The 26483-nt window shown below is 49.5% G+C and overlaps 10 protein-coding genes across 10 annotated transcripts; 3 read left to right on the forward strand and 7 right to left on the reverse strand.

The window, feature by feature from the left end:
* Nucleotides 1–2767: 2767 nt before the first annotated feature.
* N7457_001595 (MFS transporter) lies at nucleotides 2768–4524 on the forward strand (the record flags this gene model as incomplete). Its single annotated transcript, XM_057172641.1, has 3 exons — nucleotides 2768–3215; nucleotides 3269–3872; nucleotides 3936–4524. The coding sequence occupies 3 exons, from the start codon at nucleotides 2768–2770 to the stop codon at nucleotides 4522–4524; spliced, it is 1641 nt and encodes a 546-aa protein (XP_057036544.1).
* Nucleotides 4525–5535: 1011 nt separating this feature from the next.
* Nucleotides 5536–5987, forward strand: N7457_001596 (TOM13-domain-containing protein; the record flags this gene model as incomplete). Its single annotated transcript, XM_057172642.1, has 2 exons — nucleotides 5536–5817; nucleotides 5880–5987. 2 exons carry the CDS (start codon nucleotides 5536–5538, stop codon nucleotides 5985–5987), a joined length of 390 nt encoding a protein of 129 aa, XP_057036545.1.
* Nucleotides 5988–6365: 378 nt separating this feature from the next.
* On the forward strand, nucleotides 6366–7965 carry N7457_001597 (membrane insertase OXA1; the record flags this gene model as incomplete). The annotated part of the gene is made up of 3 exons (XM_057172643.1): nucleotides 6366–6455; nucleotides 6511–7245; nucleotides 7297–7965. 3 exons carry the CDS (start codon nucleotides 6366–6368, stop codon nucleotides 7963–7965), a joined length of 1494 nt encoding a protein of 497 aa, XP_057036546.1.
* Nucleotides 7966–8311: 346 nt separating this feature from the next.
* Nucleotides 8312–9897, reverse strand: N7457_001598 (acyltransferase family protein; the record flags this gene model as incomplete). Its single annotated transcript, XM_057172644.1, has 3 exons — nucleotides 8312–9033; nucleotides 9089–9716; nucleotides 9772–9897. The coding sequence occupies 3 exons, from the start codon at nucleotides 9895–9897 to the stop codon at nucleotides 8312–8314; spliced, it is 1476 nt and encodes a 491-aa protein (XP_057036547.1).
* Nucleotides 9898–11123: 1226 nt separating this feature from the next.
* Nucleotides 11124–12372, reverse strand: N7457_001599 (transcription initiation factor TFIID subunit 11 family protein; the record flags this gene model as incomplete). Its single annotated transcript, XM_057172645.1, has 2 exons — nucleotides 11124–11808; nucleotides 11870–12372. The coding sequence occupies 2 exons, from the start codon at nucleotides 12370–12372 to the stop codon at nucleotides 11124–11126; spliced, it is 1188 nt and encodes a 395-aa protein (XP_057036548.1).
* Nucleotides 12373–13628: 1256 nt separating this feature from the next.
* N7457_001600 (adenosylmethionine decarboxylase SPE2) lies at nucleotides 13629–15119 on the reverse strand (the record flags this gene model as incomplete). The annotated part of the gene is made up of 1 exon (XM_057172646.1): nucleotides 13629–15119. One exon carries the CDS (start codon nucleotides 15117–15119, stop codon nucleotides 13629–13631), a length of 1491 nt encoding a protein of 496 aa, XP_057036549.1.
* A 1859-nt stretch (nucleotides 15120–16978) lies between these two features.
* On the reverse strand, nucleotides 16979–18418 carry N7457_001601 (TATA-binding protein-associated factor TAF6; the record flags this gene model as incomplete). Its single annotated transcript, XM_057172647.1, has 3 exons — nucleotides 16979–17518; nucleotides 17572–17990; nucleotides 18049–18418. 3 exons carry the CDS (start codon nucleotides 18416–18418, stop codon nucleotides 16979–16981), a joined length of 1329 nt encoding a protein of 442 aa, XP_057036550.1.
* A 605-nt stretch (nucleotides 18419–19023) lies between these two features.
* On the reverse strand, nucleotides 19024–20329 carry sfh5 (CRAL/TRIO domain protein; the record flags this gene model as incomplete). The annotated part of the gene is made up of 2 exons (XM_057172648.1): nucleotides 19024–19633; nucleotides 19692–20329. 2 exons carry the CDS (start codon nucleotides 20327–20329, stop codon nucleotides 19024–19026), a joined length of 1248 nt encoding a protein of 415 aa, XP_057036551.1.
* Nucleotides 20330–22137: 1808 nt separating this feature from the next.
* On the reverse strand, nucleotides 22138–23799 carry N7457_001603 (uncharacterized protein; the record flags this gene model as incomplete). The annotated part of the gene is made up of 5 exons (XM_057172649.1): nucleotides 22138–22241; nucleotides 22292–22465; nucleotides 22519–23316; nucleotides 23372–23617; nucleotides 23685–23799. 5 exons carry the CDS (start codon nucleotides 23797–23799, stop codon nucleotides 22138–22140), a joined length of 1437 nt encoding a protein of 478 aa, XP_057036552.1.
* An 878-nt stretch (nucleotides 23800–24677) lies between these two features.
* N7457_001604 (PP1-complex regulatory subunit GLC8) lies at nucleotides 24678–25730 on the reverse strand (the record flags this gene model as incomplete). The annotated part of the gene is made up of 3 exons (XM_057172650.1): nucleotides 24678–24786; nucleotides 24855–25578; nucleotides 25664–25730. The coding sequence occupies 3 exons, from the start codon at nucleotides 25728–25730 to the stop codon at nucleotides 24678–24680; spliced, it is 900 nt and encodes a 299-aa protein (XP_057036553.1).
* Nucleotides 25731–26483: the final 753 nt, after the last annotated feature.

Genomic DNA, 26483 nt, shown 5'->3' on the forward strand with positions numbered 1-26483 from the left:
GGGTCCTTGGAAGCATCGCTAACTGGAGCACGTCTCCGCGGCAACAGCGCCCCTCTTCCAAGGTTGGCCCTTACTTTGATTAAACATGACATACTCCGTACACTCTCGCCTATTTCGCCCGCCGTTCGGATGGGAAATTCCGATCTGCCCTTTTTTAAATTATCGCTTTTTTTTTACTTTATTTATTTCCTCTCCCTTTGAGCTGAAAGAAGGGTTGATGCATTCCGACTTTCGCAGGTACCTACGAACTACGGAGTAGATAGCTCGAGGAGCTGCTGAGCGCATCAAGTATGCCGAGTGGTCTCTGTACAACATAGAGGGCGGGTTTGTTTTTCTCCCTTCTTCCAAAATGCACAGATATGTACTTGAATACTGGAATTGCCTCCCGTAACATTAAGGTTAGAAGATGCAAAATTGCATCTAAGTGGCTTGAACTAAGTTTTTGTTGAACCATTATTGAGATATCTCAATACCTCGCCGAGGGTTCTGTGAGTTTCTATGTACTACAACAGTACGGAGTAGATTTTTCGCCTTACAGTACACCGTACACCCGTGCTTCTCAATCCACTCCCCCCACGCCCCCAGGGGATGTGGGTCACGTCTGGGATGTTCACGCGGCCCAACATGTCGATGACTCGGTGGTATGTCCAATGCCATTATAACAGATATATCAACGCTGGAACCCATCCAGCTGTCTGTCATTGTTCCGATCTGAACGAAACCGCAATAGAGTAGATATCAAGCACGGAGTAGATATATAGCACTGGTACCTCGAAGGCGGTCTTGCCTTTGAAGTGGCAAGGTGCATATAAGTATACGGGAGGGCGAAGATTTCCACGAGCCAGAAAGGGGTGGGACCCAGAAGGTACACACGTACGTCATCAAACAGCATGATGAGGTATTCTATTAGGAAATGGAACATGGCAAAGGGATGAATATACTCTTGCATTCTCCTTCTTAGACAATAAATGTATTGTTGATCAAAATGTAGAACATCCGCCGACGTATCGTTTAGCTCTACCGCATGTACGACATATGTTGTATGTTGTATGTACTACAAAATGCGCCCTACGTCAACTACCCACGTTGGGCATACAACATAGCTACTCCGTATCTGTCCCACAAATAATTGCTGTTAGACGTTGACCCACCCGCTATCGCCAGGGAGTGTCCACTGGTGGATTGAAAAGCCCGGGATTGTCCCAAAAATCTAGAACATGACAAAATATGCGGTAGCGGCGAATCGAGATCCGCCTCACATGAGGGTGGTTCCCAATGAGGCAATGATTTAGACATCCAAATCCGGTAATACGCCCCGGACTATATAATTCTCGTGAAGCTGAGATAAAAAACAATGTTTTCTTTTATTTCCCTGACCCACTGTGGCCCTGTGGCTTGGGGACCGTGTGACTCGAAACAGGGTTTTATATGGGACACAGCAATATCGCCTGGGCTGAACCATGTATGTTGTATGTATTCAAAACGGTCGTTTATATCCTTGGCCGTAGGTATTCATCTATATAGGTGCATGGAGGCTTGGCTTTGATCTGTTCAATAAAGCTTATAATCTTCTTCTATCTCTAAACATAATCGCTCCGAAATTCGGGGATAACAAAGTTTTCACTTTATATTGCCCATTCCTGGAATGATGCTTTTCGCACCTGGTGGCTTCAGCCAGACCCGCTTTCGCGTGATGCCAAGCTGGAACTCGGGAAGGTATACTCTATAGAACAAGGTCCATCGCCTATGAAGGACAATACGAAACAAACAGCCTAGACTACAGGGCTTCCAAGAAACAAACGTAGTTCTCCACTATTATTCTGCCAGCAATTTGTCATTTATCGCTGTATTGAATTATAAGATTTTATACCGTACAGCCCGTCCATATTTCTCAATCACTTCTTGTACCCGCCGCGGCATTGAACATAATACCCTTTCTAGAATACTAAATGGTAACATGTCCCATCCTTATTGTATATTACATATTAGATTATGATTTCGAGAATCAGAGGGGCATCGATCCGATACATATTCTTTCAGCCAGTTCCAGAGGTTCTCCTGTAATGTATAGTAATAACAGGGGGCGGTGTATAATTTAATTGATAGGCGGTGAAAAAGAACTACGTTTGTTTCTTGGAAGCCCTGTACTCAGCTGAAGGACTCTTTTTGGTTATCAGGCGATGGGGTCCTCCCTACTCCGTGTTCCGTACACCGCATGTTGTTACACAATAGCGCATTCTCTAGTCTCGGTGGATGCCCCTTACTCAAAAACAAACATATGATAAGAATGTCTCGTTGAGAACCCTACCAGTTTTCCACGGGGAAGTATATGCTAGATGAAGAGCCTGGGGAAAAAAAACCTTATCATAGAGAGAAAAGATGAGCAATGTAACACTCGACGATATATGAAACTCCAAATAAGCTGCAGCGTCATCGTAGCATATTACTCGATGTGGTTAGCGGCCCCAGTCCCCATTTGGCAACCATCCACTTTGAGTATATGGGAGCTGCCGCATGCAGGAAAAGTCTATGATGAGTGCAGTTTCATCCGCTGGTTCATGTGGCTTCTACTCTCTTCAACTGGCCCACTCGTGAAAAACTCGGCGCCGAATTTTATTGGAGATGAATTATAAAAGAATGCCACCCCCCGAAGGTGGATTAAACTCCCCAAAGACTCCGGGTTGCCACACTCACACTTGATATCCACAAACTCTCCACGGCTTCCGTCTGGGTATAGCCCCCCATCACCAGCCTGATATAATTCAATATGGAGACCCCTCGGCCAGAACAGACCCACACGCGTGCATCTAGCCCGGCAGCTTCTATCAGCTCGTCCGATACTGAACGTGACCACCATGAACAACCCGATTACCTCGATCTGCCGGTCCGCGTGGTCAGCGAAGCTGCCGACTTTCGAGAATACACAGAAGAGACCGCGGCAGGTGAAATCATCAAGCCGATCAAGTCCAATGTGACGGGTCAAATGGAGGATTGGAAGATGGTGACCTTCACCATGGACGATCCTGAGAATCCCAAGAACTGGTCTAAGGCCTACAAGTGGTACTGCACCATGGTGGTTGCTTTCACCTGCTTTGTTGTCGCTTTTTGCAGTAGTGTCATCACTGCTGACGTCGAAGGTCCCATGGAGGACTTCAATGTTGGACGTGAAGTCAGTCTGCTTGTTATCACGGTTTTTGTTATTGGATTTGGTGTTGGTAAGTCATGCAGAGCTCTCATGTGTCTAATATCGTTTCTAACTCAAGTTCAGGACCCATGGTCTTTGCTCCCATGTCTGAAATGTTCGGACGCAAGCCCGTATATACTCTCACTCTTGGAATCGCCGTCATCTTCATCATCCCATGTGCTGTCGCCAAGAACATCGGAACTCTTATTGTTTGCCGTTTGATCGACGGTATCGCCTTCAGTGCCCCCATGACTCTTGTCGGTGGTACCCTGGCAGATCTGTGGAAGAGCGAGGAGCGAGGTGTGCCCATGGCAGCTTTCAGTGCTGCTCCCTTCATTGGTCCCGCTATCGGCCCACTTGCTGGTGGCTTCCTCGGTGACAACTGCGGTTGGCGCTGGCTTTACTGGCTGCAGCTCATTCTGTCCTTCGTCGCCTGGGTCCTGATCACATTCACTGTTCCCGAGACGTTCGCACCGGTCCTGCTGAAGAAGCGTGCTGCCAAGCTTCGCAAGTCCGAGGACGACCCCAAGTACACCACCGAAGCCGAGCTCGATCCTCGTCCCATGTTGGAGAAGCTGCGCATTTTCCTCTTCCGCCCCTTCCAGCTCCTCTTCCTCGAGCCCATCGTCTTGTTCATCTCTCTCTACATGTCTGTCTTGTACGGCTTGCTCTACATGTTCTTCGTTGCGTAAGTCATCAGCCTTTTTTCTCTCTTTTGGTTCACTCTCCAGAAACTAACTATTATACTCAGTTATCCCGTCGTTTTCCAGGGTGGCAAAGGATGGTCTGCATCTTCTACTGGTCTTATGTTCATTCCCCTGGCCATTGGTGTCGTCATGAGCGCAGCCTGTGCTCCTATCGTCAACAACCATTACCTCAAAATCTCCGCCCAATACGGTGGCAAGCCCCCTGCCGAGAAGCGTCTGATTCCCATGATGTGGTCTTGCTGGCTCATTCCCATTGGACTGTTCATCTTCGCCTGGACCTCCTACCCCCGCATTCACTGGATGGGACCCGCTATGGGCGGCTGGCCCGTTGGTTTCGGCTTCATCTTCCTGTACAACTCTGCAAACAACTATCTTGTCGATACCTACCAGCACCAGGCAGCATCTGCTCTCGCAGCCAAGACCTTTATTCGTTCTATGTGGGGCGCCTCCACTGTCCTATTCACCGAGCAGATGTATGAACGTCTGGGCTTGCAATGGGCCAGCTCGCTTCTTGCCTTCATCGCATTGGCCTGTTGTATCATTCCTTATGCTTTCTACTTCAAGGGAGAGTCCATTCGCCGTTTCTCGCGGTACGCCTTCTCCGATGATGAGGAGAACCCCATCAAGGCTTAAATTGTTGCCAAACTTGATCTCAGGACAACAATTCTTCCAAAACTCAACAAAAGAGAGATCTTCAAAACAAAAAAGGGGGATTGTGAATATTTTTCAAAAGAGGAGGTAATTTTTTTCAGCTTATGCGGCATTATGAAACGATTCTGCTGGTATGACTGATGTGGAAAAGACCATGGCATTGGTACGACGCCTTATGATATCCAATGCGTATATAATGATCGATAGCACCTTACATATTGATAACTGTTAATCTAAATTTGTTAATGCATATGACACTATGAGAACTTCACAGTCCGTATAATAAATCGATAGGGATACACCCAAATAACCCATTTGGATATACTTCCAATTCTTCTACGATCGAGGCTTCGCTCATGCATACATGGAGAGCACTACTTAGGAAAAACTTCTTATTATGCTTGTTTTTGGGAAGGGTCAAATCCGTTACAGCTCGTACTTGGTCCTCTCTACATCTATACACTCATCGGGTATCATCAAGGAGATGACCTTCATCCTTTGAAGTATAAAATGATTCTGAGGGAAATAATACCTGGCTAATCAACAGAACAACTTTTCCAATCTTCAGATTTCATTTGTTCAAGAGAGCTTCCTCGTATTAGCCATTCCGAGGTGTTTTGGTCAATCCGTTCTAGGTCCGCGGGGTGAGGGTTAGATGAACAAGAAACAAAGTGAGTGGGGGCTTTGTTTTCTGATACATACATCTGGAAGTGGAACCATTAGCGATTCCACAAATTGTTCCACTTCCCACGATAGACAGGAGGCCATCAGAGGTCTTGTAACAGACCCGCCGTGGACTCGCCAACCGGGGGGGGTCCAGGGCGGGTCACAGATATGCTGACTAAGATACCTGGTGCCGCGGGCTCATCGGGAGCATCGCATCAACCTGAGCCTTATCCACTCTGTGTTTCCTCAAGCTCCAAAGCCAACACCAGCTCTGACTCTGCTATTTCAAGTACCGATAAGACTACACGGTTTCCCCTAGCCCTAGTTATGGCATCCGACGCCACCTCCACCTCGCCGGCCGAGCTCTATGAGTCTACCATGACCGTCCCCTCCGACTCAGAGATCTACTCCGCAAACCATGAGATGTCCTCCTCGGTCCCATCAACCACAAGCTCGCCCATAATCCTGTATACGCCCCCCAGTGTGTGGGGTCTTTTGCGCGGAGCGGCCATCAACCTCTTCCTTCCCTTCGTCAACGGACTCATGCTAGGCTTTGGCGAGCTGTTCGCGCATGAGGCTGCTTTCCGACTCGGATGGTCTAACACCAAGGTATGTGGACATTTATGGCACACTGGATATTCCTATAACTAACCATAAGCTCTTCATTACAGATCTTCCCCAACCACCGCCGGACACACGCAGTGGGCCCTGGTATCGAGATGCGGGAGCTTCCTTCGGAGCGGAGACGCTCTGGCCTGAAGGACACTGCTTCCCTTTAATAAGCGATTGAAATTTCTTCTGTTACTAGGTTAATTCAAAAATGACTGCATTTACGCGGGACACAACCGAAGCATTTGTGATTTGGGATCGATACCTGGCTTTCTGTGCACACCTGAATTAAGTGGTTGTACATAAACCTGTTGACTTGGAGGGCGTTCGGCGAATTAGGACTAGCATTTACTCAAATTTTATTCGTCACAATATTAGAGTATCCAAGTCGAAGCATGCCTATTCCATCAGTCCATATTTGAGTCTCCGTGCCTGTCCCATAGCCGTGGCCCGGAGCGTTTACCGCTCGCCGGCAGAAAAAGTCGCGCCGAAAGGCAGGAGAACAACTCTTCCGTACGATCTCCCCATCACGAATTACTTCAACCACAATGATGGGACCCATTGGCTTGAAAGGGCCTGGCGCAGCCGCTGCGCTCGCACGTCAGCGGATGACCGCCATGTCCCGGTCCTCTCGATCTGTTTGTTCCCCCGCTGATTCGGATGTAGAACTTCGGGATTGACTTGGTCTTGCAGATATCTACCTTCCGGTCACAAAGCCTGCGCTTCCCTAGCCAGCGTGGCCAATTGAAGTCAGCACTTTCCGGAAGTGCTGCCTGGCGCATGGCACCCGCCGCTGCCGGACCGGCCGCCGTCCGATTCAATTCCACCTCCTCCAACCCATTTCCCGAAGTTGATTTAGAAGGCGCAGCGAAGGATTTGGTTGACATTCACGATATTACCACAATCCCAGAGCGCATTGGATACCTGAAGGAGCTTGGTTTGGACTTCGGCTGGGGTTTCACATCGACAATGCAGTACTTTATCGAACACATCCACATCTGGACCGGCATGCCATGGTGGGCTAGTATCGTGACTGTCGGTATCCTTACTCGTATTGCGATGCTGAAGCCAGTCATTGGTGCGTCTGAGAATGCAGCAAGAATGGCCAACGCCAAGCCTAAGATTGACCCGCTCCGCGAAAGAATGATCTCGGCCGGACGTGAAGGAAACCAGCATGATGCACAGGTTGCAAGGGCTGAGCTTCAAGAAATCCACAAGCAATATGGCATTAAGACTTGGAAGTCATTCCTGCCCATGTTGCAAATCCCTCTCGGTTTCGGATGTTTCCGAGTCGTGCGAGCAATGACTTCGTTGCCAGTGCCGGCCCTGGCCACGGAATCCGTGGGATGGATTAAGGATCTGACAGTTGCTGATACGACATTTATTCTGCCAATGATTGCTGCGGGCACACTGTGTCTATCTTTAAGGGTAAGTGTGTCTTTTGTGGTCTCCTTTGACTGGTACTGACTGAGGCAACAGAGAGGAGGTGAAACTGGCGCCATGCCCATGATGCAAACCGAAGCCGGAAAGTACATTGTCTATGGTTTCCCTGTCATGTCTTTTGTCTTCATGGCATTCATGCCCAGTGCCCTTCAGCTTTACTTCGTTGCCACTGGTCTCCTCGGTTTGGGTCAAACTTATTTGATCAACTCGGATGGGTTCCGCAAGTGGATGCATATGTCGATCGCCCGCAAAGCCCCCGCCGAGAAGAAGCAATTTTCGGAACTCACCAAAAACACTCAGAGCAAGGGCCTTCGCCTTTTGCTGGAACGCATCGAGCAAGAGAAAGCCGCACAGGAGAAAGCCCGTAGCGCCTCCCGTGTGCAGCCCCAACAAGAAGATGCATCCATGGTCCCTGCGAAAATCAGCCTTATCGACCGCTTCTACAAGAAGTTCGGAAAGGCCGGCTCTAGCTTGTCCGACTCCATCTCCTCCACTTTCAACACCCCAACCGCCGAACAGCGTCTCGCTGAAGATCAAAAGAAGCGCGCAAATGAATACGAAGCACAGCGCAAAGACGAGGATGAGCTCACACGCAGAGAGCGCAACGACGCCCGCCGACGGGAGCACATGAGAACCATGGAGAACCAAAGAATCAAGGCCAGCCAGTCTCTGAAGAATGCTCGCAGATCCAACGGGCCCCGTTAATCTGGCCGCGGTTGATCGGTATGTGTTTATAACAATTGTAAAATATGGCGCAGTGGCATTTGCATTTGTTTTGTGATTTGAAGATAGAATATTTCTCAATCTCCATTTGGCTATGTATACTTGTCCAATCTGGTTTTGCATCGATAATCCTTCACAATAGTAGACAAATTCCCCCAAGAACCACAAAAGAACAGACAAAAGCCAGGATAAGTCCTACATATTTACACCATTGGCTATGGACCAGCCATGCCAATGAAAAAAAACCAAGTCCGTTACCTCCCCACAACACCAAAACAATGTATAACACAAGGCACATAGAACGAAAGAGGAAAGCACCTCATCTGGATCAATTCGTCTGCATAGGAACCGAAACAGTTGGCAAAGACAACGGCGTCTTCTCATCCTCCACAAAAACCGCCCTCTCCAACTTCTGTGTCAACGAAGCACAGAACTTGTCCACATACGCCGTCCACAACGCTGCAAGGACATAAACCATCCCAATCCAAACCGGAATACTAATCGCAACCACCCAAGGCGGCCGAATAGGCAACCAATCGTCCCGCTGGTCATCCGTTTTCGCCTCTGGCCCTTCCCACGGCTGGCCACTGATACCATATAGCATCCAGCAAAGCACAACGCGCAGCATCGTGCCGTGGATGAGATAGACAGCGAAGCTCTGCTTCCCGAGCCAGAGGAGGAGTCTGCTGGAGAGGAAATTCTTCGTTGAAGGCGAGAAGAAGATCGCTAGGATGATCATGTCAATTGCGAGTGCCGTGTATCGTTTGCCGATGTTGACTCCTGGCGGGAAGATGTAGTGGCTGGCTTTGAACATCGTGTTGGACCAGCCGGCCCATTCGGGGTGTTCGCCCGGGTATGAGGCAAGAAACAAGCCGATGATAGTGAGCGGGATAGTGAGCATCTTCCTGCCTCGCGGGTGGTTTTCTATCCAGTCTTTGAGGGGCGTGTGGTATGAGAAATCGCAGAGGAGCATGCCGTAGACGGCTTGTGTTTGGAAGGTTTCTGGATGGATTGATGTTAGCGAAGGAACATGGGTTTCTCCTGCAAGCACTATCATCAGGCTTGTAGCAGTTGATACCCGATTGATATCACCAGCAACACTCACCTGTATTCTTGGCCCCATCCTGATGGAAATACAGCAACATGCCTATATAGATCGCAACCCTAAAGCGGAACTTGACGAACATAGTCGCCGAAAGAAGAATATAAACGAGCATGGACGATAAAAGCAACGGCAATAGTGCCCATTGATGATCATCATACGCCATGTATCCCGTCGTCCAAGTCGACAGGAAATTCATCGGCAGACGAATGAGTTCTTTCCAAAACGAATCCTCCAGATCTGGCGCCGCATACCGACACCACCAGCAATCGGACCTGTTGGCAACGATGAACCCGCCAAATTGCGCAACAGTCCAGGAGATAATCAGAGCAATAGTGGCCGGGAAGATGAGTCGTGGTGGTCGACGAAAAGCGCTTTTGGCTATTGTGGTGAATGCTCCCATGGTATCACCTGCGCGGGAGAGTTTGAGCGGTTTGAGCGCGCAGACATAGCCTGTGAGGAAGGCGAAGATGGTCACTCCTAGACGGCCTTGCCAGGGGATGCGAAGGATGGGCCATTGGAGGATTCGTGGGGAGGCGTTCTCGTTGTCGCGAGGTGAGAACAGATCGTAGTCCCATGCTCGGGCGAGATGGGTTAGTACTACTAAGAATGAGGCGATTCCTCGGAGGCCCTAGATGTTATACAGATGTCAGATGATATCGAGTATACTGATTTTTCGGACATACATCAATCCATTTGACGCTCTTTCTCGGATCTCCTTTCACCGATGAATTCCCAGAGGACCAAGGCAAGGCTGTGGGTATTGTGTCTATCAAACGAGTGTATAGATGTGAGGGCTGTAAGGCATGCATCATAAATAGCCCGAAATAAAGATGCTAATATTCGAAAAAGAACCAAGCTATGAGCACGAAATCAGGCGTCAACCAGCCGACTCCCAAGCCCGAGGGTATAAATGAACTATGAACAGCAAAGGACGCAACAAAGGGAAGCCAGTAATCCAGGAAAGAAACCGGAATAGTCGCCCCTCGATCGCATCGGGAAAAAGCCTGCCAAGAAAGAAGGGGGTCAAGTGTCGATGCGGCCAGCCCTCTCCTGTCGAGACCCAATCGCAGAATCACATCCCCATCACGTCCTTGACTGGGAGACTTCTCTAGTCGCCTTGGCTCCACATTGCATCGGGGGGATGAGCACTGTCATTCCAATAATGGAAACGCCACCCGGGTAGCAACCCTTGCAGCCGTGCGCTGTGGCTTTCGGCAGGGTTGGATGATCTGCCTCCATTCCCGGTCCTGGCTGGTAACTTGAAGGGTCGGGAGCGTTCTACCGAAAACGGGGTCACGCTAAAGCTGGCACGTCAGGATTCCTATCTCGTCCATGATGTTGATGTTGTACGTTGTACTGCGTTCCAAGGCGTATGACGGTGAATAGCCCTAATGCCGAGAATGCAGTGTTTGTACCCAACCAGACCGTCTAGGCAGCAGTATAGAAGTTGAGGAGAACATTTATACGGAGTCTTCCGAGATAGCGTCATTCTAGGAGAGTATGCACGAGTCACGTCTGTTATTCCGGAATTGGCTGGCGTGAAGCAGCATGCACATCCTACGGGACGATACAAGCCATCGGTAGAGTCGAGAATTTATACATGTACATCGTGGCCCCTACAATGTAATCTAGCTGGAGCTTCAAGTAACAATATAAGACTCTACTCCGTACTCCATACTCCGTACAGTACTCCGTAGACCTGTGAATGACGCAAAGTAACATTCTTTGGAAAACGGATCCCGCCACTGCCAAGGTCGGGCCTCCTACTCCGTAGATAGATCAGACTGGGTGGAATGTGAGATTGGATACGTGGAGTTCTAAATTTAAAATCAGCATCTCGACCGACGGGGCACAGAGAATGGCAAGTTCATCAATAGGATCTTCGCTTAATTGATGTTTGGGAAGATAATCAACATGGTATCAAAGTCAAAACAGACGCTCCGTAAACTTGAGGTCGCCAGTTTCCGTGGATTAAAAATGCAAAAAGTAATAAACCTAACTGCACGCCGATATGCAATGGATTATTATCGTTGTGTTATCGGAAGAGCCTTCTTCCACCAGCACTTCCTGAATTCCACGTGAATGAACCTCGAACCCCCATATTCTCCAGACTCAATCCTGAATAACCCACTCCACCACCTTCGCCATTACGCTTGGTGCGCCGTACCGCTTCACGGAGATGCGAGGGTAGGAGCTGGCCGCGATGGGGGTTGGGCGGGGGACGGAATTCGCGTTTTGGGCGGAGAGGAACAGGAGTTAGGCGAGGAGAGGATGTCGAGTTTTGGTGAAGAGGGATAGAGGGTGTAGGTGTACGGCTGGTATCATGCGGCTCTTTCTTGATTCCGTTGCTAAAAGAGGCTGACGCCGATCCGGGAACCGGAGTGCCCACGGGAGTTGGTGTAGAAGGTTTGGAATTTGCGTTCAACGCTGCGGCTTTCGCCTGAGCAGCAGCTTCAGCCGCTGCTTCTTCAGCCTCAAACGCCTCGCGTGCAGCGAGATCGTGGGCATCAGCCCACTGAGCTTGAACTGTGCGCGCCATTTCGATCACTTCACCAGCGAAGACCTTGGTGAAGCCGTTGACGGTCGTTACCACACTGGCCGGAACGGATTGTGAAAGGGCATGATTGACGATACGACGGAGGGTTTCTTTGCGCAGCTTCGCCCGCTTGAAGAGATCATATCTCTCCGATTGCATAGGGTTGAAAGCATCAACCAGGATCCTGTCAACGAACACCGTAAGCACCATCCAATATCACCAGAACCACAAGAGCCGAAACGTACGCTAGGTTCTTTTTCTCGGCCTCGGTATCCGTAGCTCCTTCTTGCTGCCCAAATAACTCTGCCTCGTCGTCGTCGTCGTAATCATCTCCATCATCTGCACCCGCACCACCTCCACTGCCAGAAGGACCGCCTCGGATTGACCCCTCGTTATCAACGGACCCAAATCGTGTAGAATCTCCCGCCCTGGCGCTGAGAGCATCCTCTCGCTCTCGCTCTCGCTCTTTCTCAGCTTTGCTTTTGCGCCCTCGCTTCTTCCCCCGTGCAGCAGAGAATACTCCGTCCGCACTTGTGCCGCCCAGACTTCCTGTGAAACTGCCTGTCACGCTCCCGGCATCACTAGTGCCTCCGAAACTGCGCTCTCCGGCATCGAGGCCGGTTGGGAAGGAAGTCTGGCGGAGTGGGTGCATGCGCTGCTTCTTGCCGAGTGGTTGCGAGGCAGAGGTGGAGATTGAGGGGCGTTTGAGGGGATTGGATGATGATTGGTACGGTGGTGGTGACGACATTTTTAGTTGTAGCGGGCAAATATGGATCAGAGGTACTGCGCTAACAACGGTGAGATGAGTTCAAACTGAGAACAGTCGCCTGCGAGAGTTCTCAATGAATTCGATGTGAAGCTCTTTCGCGGTCTTTGTCCGTGGGCTTCGCGTTGCGCCGTTGCGCCAGGCGAGGAAATGTAGGCAAAACTTGAAGTTCAATGAATTTGTTCCTCAATTAACAACAAATCGTTAGCTTTCAGAAGATTATCGGCGACAATATGAATTCGCAGCGGACGTTTAGAGGGAAGGACTGGTTGCATCAGATGGAAAGCAATTTGAACGGAGACACGAGATAACGACGCATCTCACCGCTTCCTATTTTGGACAGCGCATGTTCTCTCGCGATTTGTACGGAGCAGCCTCGATGGCATTTACGAAATAACACTATCCCTAGGAAGCTAGGTAGACTGTTCTTAAGAATTCAAACAGGTTCATGTAATTTGTATTCATCAACCAGAACTCGCTGATTCGGAATGGAGCAATCATGACCTGGACACCATTCAACGTCAAAGACCACTCGCAATATGGTTAACATTCAGAAAATAGCTAGGACTGATTCAACACAATCGGATCCCTCATTCTGCATCCTTCCTCCTAATCTCGGGTCAACTGTGCCTTTGATTTCCCTTGCAATTAGCGCAGAATCGTCGCTGGCCTTAGTCTACTGTATCTGATGTGTAGGTAGATGTCGTGACTCGTGATACGGAGTACTCCGTACACATTTTAGGGCTAGCTCTGGGTTCTAGAAGCCCAACCTCCCAAGGAAGAATCAGTGATGATATGATACAAGTTTGAGTACGGAGTACATCTCAGCTGTATGCCCCAGATAAGATCCCGGGCCAGAGATACTAAGGGAGTACCATATTAGAAACGACAAGCTCGGAAGAAATTACGGCTAGCCGAGATGTTCCTATAGTAGTTTACTCATTATTGTGCCCGTAGTTATTCTCAAAAGAGTGACAGAACAAGAATCGAAGTTCGAGATATCTATGGTTAGACATCCCAAGACTGAACCAGGGAAACATATCAAGAATGAATGAGTCGCTTAGCGCAATCATGCGATGCTGTGCACTATGGAACGATAACTGACAAGAGAAATGAAGCAAAATGAAAAGCACAAAGCAGAAGAAAACGGCATAAACCCAAAAATCCGAACGGATAGAAAGGTCGCAACCGCGAGATGATAAAGGCTCTACTGGCGGATGGCGGAAGAGCCAGTCACCTTAGAAGCCCTTCTCTCCAATTCGCGGTGCCCCCCCTTTCCAATCATTGCGTTCGTAGTAACGGAACACAAGATCATAACCGTTCAGATCGTGAACGATGCGGTCGACACGGCGGTAGCCTTCAACGTGCTCCATCTTGTTGCTGCGGCGAAGAGCCTGGCGCTGAGCGTGGGCCACATCAAACTCTCCATTGGCCTCGTCGACCTCATCCATGATGGGCTTAGTCTCGAACAAAGTGATGCTGAAACGACCAGGCTTGAAGATCTCGACAACCTGCTGAATGATGTCGGCGGTGGCTTTGCCACTTTGAGAGTGCGGAACGTTAGTCTCGAAGGACGCATACGAACACTGAGGCTCCGGGGTGACGTGCACAGTGAAGTAGTGGGTCGGAGCCTTGCCATCAGGAGCCGGTATGACGCCATTGGCAGAGAAGCCACATGGAGTGAAGAGGTACGCGTCGATTCGAGCGTCGGGGAACTTGCTCTTCGAGTACACGTCGGACAAACCGCATGACTCAGAGACGACAGTTCCCAGAGCGTGACCCTCGGTGGTCAGCTCGGGAGGCAGAATGCCGCCAGTCTCCTCATCCATATCGGAAGTATTACCGAAGACATCAAGGTGGTCATTGCCATCATCCTTCTCGCGGTGACGCTTCTCGGCCACAGCAGTAGCGTTTTCAAGGTAGAACTGCTTCGCATTCTCCTCGTCAAGGTCAGTCATCAAGACCTCGAGGGTCTCATCGTGCTGATCACAATCAGTGCGCCGTTTAGCCTCAGGGAAATTGAGGATCTTAGTTTCGGTCTCTTGGAACTCAACCTGCTCCTTGGGGGTCGCCGGTGGGGTGAGCATGGTGCCAGGCTCGGTGAGGTACAGGTACCAATGTTCACCGTTCATCTTGCCGATCATGTAAGCGCTGCCGTTGACAAACAACCTGTCCATGGACCGCACCTCATCACGCCAACTGCGGTGAGGACCACGTTGACGGTCAGGGAACAGGAAGTTCTTCCGGCTGTAGAAAACTCGGTATGGAGCCGCCGCGACTGCGATACCTCCGGATGCAGGGGCAGTGGCGCGTGGGAATCCTGCGAACAAGGCGGCGATCTCCAAGATGCGAGGGAGACCCGAAAGCAAGGTAGTAGTTCCGCAGGTCTTGAGAATCAACTTGTGCGGCCAGACAAACATGCTGGATTCCGACAGAAGGTAGGCATCCATCTCGTCAGATGTGATGACGGAAAGCACCTGGCAATTGACCAGGTCTAGCATATCCTTCCAAATTTCGCTAGGCACTTTCTTGAGGCCCTCGGGGCCAGCAACACCAAGCTCGGTGGCAGATGGCGCAAACCATACCTCGAGAAGCTTCTCAGGACCCTCGAACGCAGTGCTCGAGTCGAGATCCTGGGTAGCCTCGTAATTGATCGTGAGAGACGGCGTCCCCGCCACGAAGGAGGAGGGCGAGCCGGTGTAATTCGTTGGAATACCGACGTAAACCATGATGACTGATGTAGATAAAGCTGTTGTACTTGTGTGGGTTGAACGAAGTAGAAACAGTGACGTCGGACCGCCCTATGTACTTCGATAGAGAAAGGCTGTAGAAGCACTGTCTACTTACCCAGACGAACAAGGGGGCGATGCCCGTCTGAGAAGAGAAGGCCCTTGAAACAAAAATGAACTGGTCAGACCAGGTAGAGAAGTCTCCTAACAGACCAAAGGGCTGCTAAGGAGGGCGGAAGGCGAAAGATAGAAAGTAGATGCTAAGAGAAATTGTGACTAGCAGTCGATACCCTCGTACTGGAAGATACCGATACCGATCAAAGTATCGGGTCTAGCAGACGAGAATTCTGCTTCAAAAAAAAGAGGTGTATTGGAAAGCGTGGGAATTGGTGACGACGGGAGTCGTGCTATCGAGGCCTAGAGGAGTAAGGTTAGCAAAGGCAGCGTAAGAGAATATGAATGCATGAAAAACGATCAGATTTGCGGGCAACCACGGCATTGACCATGCCGCCCTGCTCCAATGCCACTTTTGGACGCTTTTATATGGAGGGGTCGGCGCTTAAACGCCCATAGCGGGGCAAAAGGGAAATCATACTTACTTCGCGGGCTTGGACAAGAATCGCAGAAGGTCAGTTGGGCTCATGGAAGGCGAAAACAAGATTCGGCTTAGATCAGCACGAGGTAGCAAAGAGCCACAGTCGTGAACATCGGCGGGGTTTTATGAGTGTCGGTAGGACAGTCTCACCCAAAAGCCCAATGAGTGCCCGAGGTCAGAGATTGATTACTCTGGGCAAATCAGGGGAGGGACGAGGAATCACTCGCTAAAATTGGCAATTGATGCAAATTTATTCTCGCCTTTGTGGCCTTGAGTGGGAGGAAGAAAAGCAAAATGTTTGCTGTAGACAGTTTTGTTGGTGATGAGTGATTTTCTCTGTGGGCCCGCGATAGGTGGGGCACAAATAGATCAAAATCTGTCTGACATCAGGGAACTAATAGTTAGTCGATATTTCAATTGCAGGGAATGCTTTGATGCGAGCCTGCAACATTACACACAAGTTTGGCAAGTCAAGAGCTGCAGTAAGATGCAGACCGGTCACGGACGATGTCGACCTGCTGGAGGGAACTTGGGAAAAAAAAGAGCCAAAGCGGGCGAGACTCCGGGGCCGGATGTGAGGCGGTGGTGCCCGGCAGAATAAACTTGGGGTTCCTGGCGCTATTACGTAAGGTCCGCCTGACAAATTATATCGCGGGGTCCCAGCGGGGAGAATTGGACTCGATTCGGTCCTGTTGCTTTTATATCTGCCAATATATACCAACTACGAGCTGTTCCTGGTTATCTCCTATATGGCCGAATAGGAATCTAAGGCTAGTGACTGCTGGGCTGTGAACTAAAAAGGATCACTTGGATACAACCTGGGAAGATAGGAAGACCTATATACGAAAGTCCACCCCACCGTAAACAGCCTAGGTACCTCCAACATACACATGTATCTACCAATACTCTCCTACAACATGCATGTAGTCTTTCATATCTTCTTTCTCTAGTGCCGAGTGGGAGTATCTTCCTTTTCTGGTTCTTGCTCTCCTTCGGGGGCCAGATGCTAGAGACGGCCGAGAACTCAACCCCCAAAAGTAAAACAAGAAATTTGCCTAGAAGTGTAGCCATTTCCCATAAAATACTGATAATGGGTGTATTCATGTAATTTCAAAGCCCACCCAGAGCTTGGATATGCCTACCTAAATAACGATAACCCCTGAACCAACGCCTGAGATAAACGCCATGCCGCATGAACAAACCGTCGCGGTCTCATTTGCATAACCACCCGAGCGAGACCATGCAGAAAACGCAGGAAGACATTTTAAGCTTCCAGAATGACATGTGCCAGCTGCACCTCATCGGCCTCCACAATCTTTGCCGCAATAAGCTCACCGACCTTGTCAACCAATTTGGCGCGGAGGTCACCCGTCACAGTATGACCATTAGTTAAGAACTGTTGGCTGCTGCGCAACGAGGCCAACACAGCCACAATTGCATTCAGTACTCGTTCCGCAGCGGGGCGACGGGCAGCATCGTCCAAGCCATCACTGAGAAGTTTGGTGTATTCAGGTAGGTTGGGAATGATCAGTACTCGAACTACCTCAGAGCCACCGACAGATTGCAGGCCTATCACGGCACCATAGTGAGCACCGAATGGCTTGGATGGGTCGAGGAAGGTCTTGAGACAGGAGCGCACGAGTCGAGGCTTGAGCATGTGAGACGAATGAGAGTACTTCCTGGCGATGAGACTGAGGAGAGAGGCGGACATGTCCCGTAGAGCGAATGACTCCACGAGATCAGCAGTGCCACCGAGTTGTCGGCCGATCAGGCAGGTGAGGATGGACGGAACGAGGGATGCGATCTGATGAGGTTAGCATCCGAATTTCTTCTTCTGAGACGTCAGTATCTACTCACATAAGGATCCACGTAAAGAGACTGGTTCTGAACCAATGCCTCAGCCATATGCATGACCTGAGTAAGAATGAATACATTCTTGAGACTATGTGTGACCTTCTCGGCAATGAACTGGACGAAGTACGGCACCAGTTGGTGCAGACCTGGATCCTCGCGAAGGCTGGAGTACCCAGAGGTGCGGTAATCCTCACTGGTTTCGTGCAGGAAAGCACTGCAAACTTTCTCAAAATAGAGCTGGAGTTCCCGTGAAAGCACATGCTTGACCAGTGGTTTAACAGCCACATCTCCGGTGCCACTAATTGCCGCCAGTGTGGAGTTGGCGTTAGGTCCCTTGGAGACCAGTTCGAGGTTGCGAGAATCGGCAGCGGTAGGGTTCTGGGGAATTGACGGCTGTACGCCTTCAACGGCTAACCAGTGGGCTGTAGGATACATTAGTGGCTGCCCAGCACTCCTTGGTAGAAAAGGGAGTCGACTTACCAGTGAAGGAGACCTCGCGAGGAACCTTTGGCAGAGGTGCATTGATCAACTTCTCAAAGTCCACCTCCTCATCTTCAACGTAGAATAACGGTTGGCCGGGCCCCAGGGAGGCTTCGCCGAACTTCAGCGGGCGGGTCGAGTCGTAGCCGTACAAGGGCTCCACGTCGAGGTTGCGCAAGGCCAGTGCGACGTCCTGAGTAGTAAGAATCGTGCGCTTCCCATGGCGCATAGACTTCAGCGCTTCCTCGAGAACCTGCGCGATGCGATATTCAACATCTCGGGCCAGATTCTCGGTCACATCGTGATTCAGATTGAGAATACCGACGGACTCAGCGACGTCGCGGATATTATCGGGGTTCCAGACAGACATGGTGGGATGGCGGGGTCTGTAGAAGAGTATGTGTATATTTGTGTCTGGGAGAGAGAGAAAGACAGAGAGACAGATGCGTGTCTAGATAATTGGTCCTATCTTGAAAAGCGAGGTGGAGTGCAGGTGACGGGGTTGAGATGAGGTTCAAAAGACGGGTCGCATTCTGAGGCAACCGCCAGCGGATCCAAAGAATTGGTCAGACTGGCAGAGCCCTTTATAGAGTCAATAGTAGAGATTGTTGCGACACGGCAAATTGAATGGATCGAAAGAATCAACTGAGCGATGCCTGAAGATTGAAGCTCGATAAGAGTTGCGCGATTGGTTCTGCAGCCAGCCGTACAAGCTGCTCTCCAGGCCTACGTGGATGTATAGTAGGTCAATACACTCCAGTTTGCACTAAGGATGCACAATTAAAATCTCAAATGAACCCCTAAATGTGATATAAAGAGAAGAGACTAGAATTAAGTATGACTAACAATAATATACTAACAATACAGTGCGATCAGAGCGCACACCAATGGCCAGAAACCAGGTAAACAAGAGCGGGCAGTGTTGTTCACTGCTCCTCCGGGTATCATAACATTCAGCGCCAGTCAAGTAAAAGTCTACTGCGCTCCATCCTTCACGGGCTCTTCCTTCAGAGACTCAGCCTTGGGAACATCTGGGTTGGCAACCTCCTTGGCAGCCTCCTCCTTGGCAGCCTCCTCCTTAGGCGGCTCAGCAGCAATAGGCTCCTCGGGAGCCTTGCCCTTTTCCTGAGTGTCCAATGCCTGGTCCTCGACCAAGGGGACAAACCTAGCGTTCTCCTTCAGCTCCGGACCCTTACCACCATAGACGTTGGGGATCTCCTCGGCAATTGAGGGGGAGAACTCCCGCGCCAGATTGACACCGTTGGTAATCGGGTGGAACTTGCGCGTGGTGTTGCGGCTCAAGATAAACTTCATAGCGGTGAACATCCAGCCCATGATGGCAGGGACGTTGACAAAGAACTTCTCTCTCAGGAGCTCTGGGTATGCTGTGGCGAACACCTCGATCACCTTCTTCGTTGCGGCACGGACAGCAGGGTCCATACGGAAGAACTTGACGTTCATGTAATCGTGCACTTGGATCATCTGATAGGGGTCCTCGCCGTCATACGGAATGACCTCGGTAGCGTCCTTCATCTTCAAGTCTTGCACGGCGAGTTCCATGAGAACGGCGCGCCATTGGACGAATCTGCAACCCATAGTCAGTATCGATTATAAGTAAATGTGTTTGTCTTATGGTTTCTTACTCGTCTGTATTGGAAAAGGTCGCAGTAATATCCTTCACGGCTCCGTAGATGTTCCAGGTAAACACCAATGGTCGTCCATTCTCCTCATAGGTTGTCAAGTATCCCAGACCTCCATACTTAGCGGCGCTGTATTTCGCGGATTCAACCAATCCCAATGGATTCACATCCTTGCGCCACTGGAGGGCCTTGGTGAGCTGACTCTCGGCAGCCTTGGCGTTGCCTTCGTTTGCGCGCAGGAACTTGATCAACACGTTGACGGTGGGGATGTCATCGCTGTCCTTGAGTGTGATGCCCCACATCTCATTGTGTCCAGTGTCACCGATGATGGTCGGCAGGCGGTCGAACAACTCGCCCAGCGCCGGGTTCTGGCTCAGATAAGCTGGCTTCTCGACCTTGGGTTCTTCGGGCGCTGCGACTTCGGGCTCCGTAGTAGCCGCAGTAGTGGTAGTATCATCCTTTACAGATTCCTCAGTCTTGACTGGGGTGCTGGCAGGCTCTTCTTTGGCTGCAGTCGATTCGGTGTTTTCCGTAGTAGTCGCGGGAGTTTCCACAGGCTTATCAGCTACTTCCACGGATTCCTCGCGCTTCTCAGGCACGACTGCAGATGGAATCTGATCAACTGGCGTTTGGTCCGACATTATTGATAGAATTGGAGGAGTCGTAGGTGTGTGTTAAGGATGAAGGAAGAAATAGGGGGTTTTGAATTCTTAGGGGGGGCAGTTGCCTCGTCAATGGTCAACGGGCCACTTATCAATTGCCCCCCCACCTGTCAGGGCCATTTGATTCCAAGGTTGTTTCATGATCGACACATCACATTCACGCTATTTTTGTTTGTGCTCTAGACCTGGTCATTCGAGGCTTGTTTCACAGGGTGTTGACTGCAACGTTGATTCGTGTTTGAGGATCCTTTGGGCGCCTTCCTTACTCCGTACGCAGTTCACGTCTCGATAGCTCCAATAATTGCCGATGAAGTACCCCGTACGGAGTACTCCGTACTCACACTCAAAACAAGATGAAACAGAGGTGTCACATCAGCCACTAGAACGGTTTCTATTGTCCTCGAGGGGATAGATCCTCTTTTATGATCCTTTCGATGACCAACTCGGGAAACCGAGCTCGGGATACCCCTGGTCATTACCAAGAGTTAGCGTCAAAGCCAAGCGTTTAGGGGCCATTCATAGCTTTAAATTACTTTTTAAGTAATGAAAATAGTCCCTAATATTTCCAGCAACTACTTGGGCGTCATGAAACTTGATAGACTCAATCTCGAATATTCTCATCATCGCATAAAGACGAGTTCAACAAACTCCGAGATAGGCGGAGTATCATATAGGACTCAGTACATCGAGTCGGGATTTAGCCCCCAATGCTCCGAATCTCCTTATGGAAAGGACGCTATCTATCAGTAGCGACGGTGGTGACAAAATTTCAACAGACATAGCATTCAGTTGCTCGAGTCACACCTCATTTCATAAGGAGTTGATATATATTTCACAGGAGATCAGCTATCATTCTCCTCTGATACACAATATTTTAGGTAGCTAGATATATACGGAGCAGATATCATGGAACTGAGTATATCCATGTTGAATAGCTCCGATAGAGTGGAAAATTAGCACTATTGCAGAAAATCCTAACCTTCCTGATACAAAATTGAGCCTCTGCGTTCATGAACTAAGGCTGGGGCGATTCTCAAGCGATAAGGATCCAATAATCGACAGTATGATACATTCAATGTAGGGTACTTTGTACTCTATATTTTAGGTAGGTATCGTAGGTGCTTGCCAAAATCGCCTATATTTAACTTTTAATTCTTATACAACATCTGAACCTTGGGGGCCTTTGGGGAACATGTTCGGTATCGACTTGCGAGTACTTCAATACGAAGTAGATTCATCCAATATCTCACCGTCCTTGTATTATACGAGTATAGTCTCTGGGAGTAGTATGTCAGTTTCCAGGAGCATTCCGTAGTATACGCTCGTAAAGAGTGAGAATCACAAGTCTCCTTTGTGGAATTGTCGGTAGCATATCGTAGGACTCTGTTAAAGGCATGTACGTTGCAAACTGCTGAAATATAAGTACTTAGTCAGTACTTTATACTTTTATACAAACTATCAATAGTAAGATCCTTCATAAGTACAAGCCGGGACAAATGTTGCTGGGATCAGCTTCAGCCAAGCCACCTGTTCGTAAAAAAACTCGTGCAGATGTGATGGAACCTCCGACTTGCATATGCAGAAGCAAATTGGTGAATGAGGGGAAGGTGAGGACGAGGTGCAGCTACCAGCATGGTGGCGTCCAATTATTACGAGTTATGTTTTTCAGCCTGTGGCTGACAGTCATGAATGAGTCCATTGTTTTTCGCCTTGAGCGTGCTTGCTGACCAACCTGAATTGATATGCTTCTTTTGGTTGACTTTTGTAGCCTGTCAGACAGATAGTAACTACGCCTCCTCGGCTCCCGAGTCACTATCAGACTCGCTCTTTTCAGAACTCGCTGTACTGAGATTGAGCGCAGCATTGAGACTAGCCAACAAGGAAGTGGCAACTAAAGGTTGTCAGAGTGAGACATGCAAGCCATCAAGATGCAAAACTTACCAAGTACACACTGCAGCTCGAAATATCCAAACCGTTCGACCATGAATCCAGCCAGGACGGGTCCCACCAGAAGACCAGACATCCAGCTCATATTTGTGATTGCCATAGCACGCGAGTACCCACCATAAGGGCCAAATATACCGGGATATAAGTCCTCCAACTCATCAACAGTTTCTGCAAAGAGCGTGTGAGTAATTCAACTTCCAATCATGGTATTTCATACATACCAGTTGCTTCCATAGTCCCAACCCCGCTGAGCAAGCACATAAAACACCCGATCATAGTCGTGCAAACGCCATACACGATCTTCCCTCTAGTGCCACCAGTCGCCCATGGAAAACGTTCATCGCCAGCAATTCCAAGAAGCCCGAAGAAAGGCGCAACAGAGATAAACCCAATCATAGTGGGAACCCTTGATCCCACACGGTCTTTCAGATACCCCACAAGAGGAGCCAAAACCATCCCGGGCCCCTGGATAGAGGCAAACAAAAGCCCGACCGGAAAAACGCCCCAGCCAAAAGTGTCCCTGACATGCATCGCAACCGTAGATTCGAAACTGGCAATAAACAGCGCAAACACGAAGTAGCAGACAATGCCCGCCGTGAAGCGAGACTGTCGGAAAAGAAATAGGTAAAAGCGCCAACCACCGATCTCTTCAATATTCGATGTCCGACCTCCATTCAAAAGCGGTTCTCTTTCGGAGGAATAGCTATGATCTTCCGCACATGTAGATTCGGCGTCGCGGCGTTTCTGCGGTTTTTCGATCATGAGCAGACGCATAATGATGTCCACGATGAGGAACAGAGCCGCGCCAGCCCATGCCGTCCAATATCCTCCAATGCCGAAAAGGAAGCCGGCGATAACGGGACCGGAGCATGTACCGGCTGATGTTAGGGTCGAGCTCAGACCTGCTATCTTGCCCATGTGTTCTGAACCTATATTCTCGGCCATTGTGGCCATGCCGACGATAAATAATGCGTTGCTGACGATGCATTGGAAGAAGCGACCGATGAAGAGCCATGCCACTAGATATAGGTCAGTACAATAAGAAATAGTTGAGCTGGGGTAATGAATGCATACGGGATGTAGTGATGGATAGACATAACACACTGATCAGGGTCAACACCAGCAATACCAGCAGTAACACCTTCTTGGAGCTGGCCCGGTCGGCTATATTCCCGACAAATGGGCTTGAGACGATAGATATTAACGCGCCTTCGACCAGAAATATAGAGGTGAAGCGCTGAGTGAGAGATTTGTCTAGCCCTAAGCGGTCCTCGAAGATGTGAGGGAGTAGTGGGACCATGAAGGCGAATAGCATTTCATCTGTAGAGGGAGGATTCTTGTCAGACAGCATCCAATATCTTCGCAATGAGTGATCTATAAGACGAACCTGTAAATAATGCCATGGACATGCTAGTCAGAATAAACGTGTCGGATGCACGCCAGCGAGATCCCCATCCTCGCCATGAAGCATGTTTCTTGACATCCGGTGGCAAAGGAAACATTTCAAACGTCTGAATTGGAGAATGGGTGGATAGTTTGTATTCAATCCCATCGACAGAAGGAGTTTGAATAGGATAAAATGGCCGGAATCGAGGGAAATATGAAAGACAAGGTACATGGACGGAATACCCCAGTAGATGTATTAAGAAGAGGGCAATTCCCTGCATTTGCCCAGCAACAAGGCAAACAAAAAATGAGACATGAGTACCCTGGCTGCAGATCTAGTTCTGTGGATTGCTTTTTTTTTAATTCTGACCAATGTCAAGCCTGTCTGGAACGTGCATTGATGCCCAGTGGCTCTCGAGTGACAGCTGAACGCCATCCAATAATTGGCGATGATCCAGGCCATTATAAAATTACAGATGTCTACTCCGTAGCTGAGTGCAGGTTATTTGAGAGTATTATCATTTCCACATGGGGTACTCCGTAAAGTTTGTCTAGTTGCACAATAAACAGACTTAATTGCTCCTCTATATTCATGTAGGACGAGCCGAGGGACGATTTTGAGATCCTACGAGCTTATTCAGACCAAAGGCTTCGACAGTACGAACTTACAATGCTATATGTGAACTTTGATAGTCAAGTAAGATAGATCATTTATCCATTTCCGAGAGAGCAGAGGGCCACAGAAATCACGGACTTCATTCTGGATAGAAGAAATCATTTGTCAAATGGTAGTCCTCAATGGGAGCCCAGTAAGAATAAGAAGCTTCGTAAAGAGAGATAACGCTGGGGGAATATACAAAGAAGAGGGAGGAGAAGGTGGAAGGGAGAGACGGGAGCGATGACAATCTGAAATCAACTAGAACCACCAGAAGGGAGGAAAATAGACTTGAAAGATACCAAAGCGCGGCAAAAGACCAGAGCAACGAGTCTATCTCTATTGTCCACTATTGCGGAACTGTTGAGGCATGTGGGGCATGGGTGGCGGGGGACCGGGCTCTGATCCATTGGCGTCTTCCATTTCTTCGTCCAAATCTTCGGGATGCCTAGAAATAGAAGGATTAGATTTTAAGAAAAAACACATAAACGAGGTCCAAATCTAGAATCAACTTACGCAAGCAACTCCTTGATATTCCTCATTTCATAGTGCCTCTTGCGCTGCTTCTCAAAATGAGCGTGCTTTGCGCGGGCCTCCTCGGTCGTCAAGAGCGGATCATCAGTAGGCGCATCGGAACCATTCATATCCTCAACACCAACGTGAACATGCTTCTCGCTCTTGTGCGAATCTGTGCTCATACTGCGGTCACGGAAGACACGAGGATCGTCTGAAGTAAAGTTCTGCATGTTCTCTTCAGGCTCACCGAGCTCAAGATCAGGAATTTCATCGTCTGAAAAGGCCTTCCGATGGTGGGTGGGTTTGGTAGATTTGTCTAGCTCGTCAACGACTAGACCCTGCGCATTGATCAGGCTGTCCTCTGCCTCGTCGAGTCGCATCTGCTCATCATCCTCAGTAGGGTCATAATGAGGGGCATATGGAGTCTTGGGCTCGTCAATTTTCATTTTTGCTGTTTTCTCCTGCTCGGTCAGGTACAGATTTGCTTCGTCCCACTTAAGACGAGGCTCGTTTTCGTCGTAGACGCTGACTGTTGACTGACGGCGCGAGTTCGAGGCTAAACGGGTGGTGGATGAAGATCGTCGCCGGCCTGCGTTTTGCAGAGTGTTTTGCAGAGTGAGCTCCTTGGTCTCGTCGGGTTCGGGGATTGTTGGAACGGAAGGTGGGGAGATTGCTGTCATCGGGACGGATGTGCCTTGAAATGAGTTGGAGTTCTTGAGGATGCCTGTTCCGTTGGTGCATGATACACTGGTCAGATTTAATCGTCGCTTTGGGTCACCTTACGGTGTTGACGTAGTTTGGAGACTCACCTCTTGGCCGATGGTGCACATCCTCGGAGCTGTACGCCTTGGCAGGCATTTGTGGTGCGGTAGTCATGGTGGAATAGGAGACAGAAAAGACCAGATGTCGCCCGATTTACAAGTGGACGATGTAGTGAGAAGTCTGATTTTCAAGGATGGGGAATCAGCGAAGTCCAAAGGAAGTGGCCTGTTTTTTATTTTTAATCACGGGCCTCGAAGATCCGGCTGCGATACGGAGAGGCTGAGCACTGATCAAAGCAGCGAATAAATCAGAGGATCTGACTCAGATGGGACGAGTCAGCTCACAATAGTCACGAGTGAAAACAGGAAAGAGAAAAGAAGAATTTAAGGTCAAGTGAACAGTGGGGGGTTGCAAATCCCCTCGATGACGTCGGCCCGATCATCTACCCGACGCAGCAATCCAGCTTAGGTAACGGTTATCAGATTCCGATCCAACCTTGGAAGGTCCGCGATGGACGTCATATACCATCTTCTCTACCTAGATGACCCTTTTTCATGCGATGGCGCATAACACATTCCTAGTGCAGGACGCTTTGGCCCTGGAGTACGGGTCTGTCAGGAAACCCTATGGAGCTATACGACGATCATTGCCTGTTAGTGTATGTACGTCGCCCGACAGTGTATGTACGTACAGATCGGATCTCACGCAAACACGATCTTTCCGGCATGCCGTGGCTTTATCAGGGTCCTGATAAACGAGCATCTCTAATTTCCACAGCTTAAGGACACCCCTGCCACCCCCAGGCCCTCATGATGCTTAGTAAGGCTCAAATACGGGGGTGCTTAGCGTCTACGCCGGTGACCTCAG

The sequence above is a fragment of the Penicillium paradoxum genome (genome assembly GCF_028828445.1).
Source record: "Penicillium paradoxum strain IBT 22861 chromosome Unknown utg000002l_segment0_segment0, whole genome shotgun sequence".
Lineage (NCBI taxonomy): Eukaryota > Fungi > Ascomycota > Eurotiomycetes > Eurotiales > Aspergillaceae > Penicillium > Penicillium paradoxum.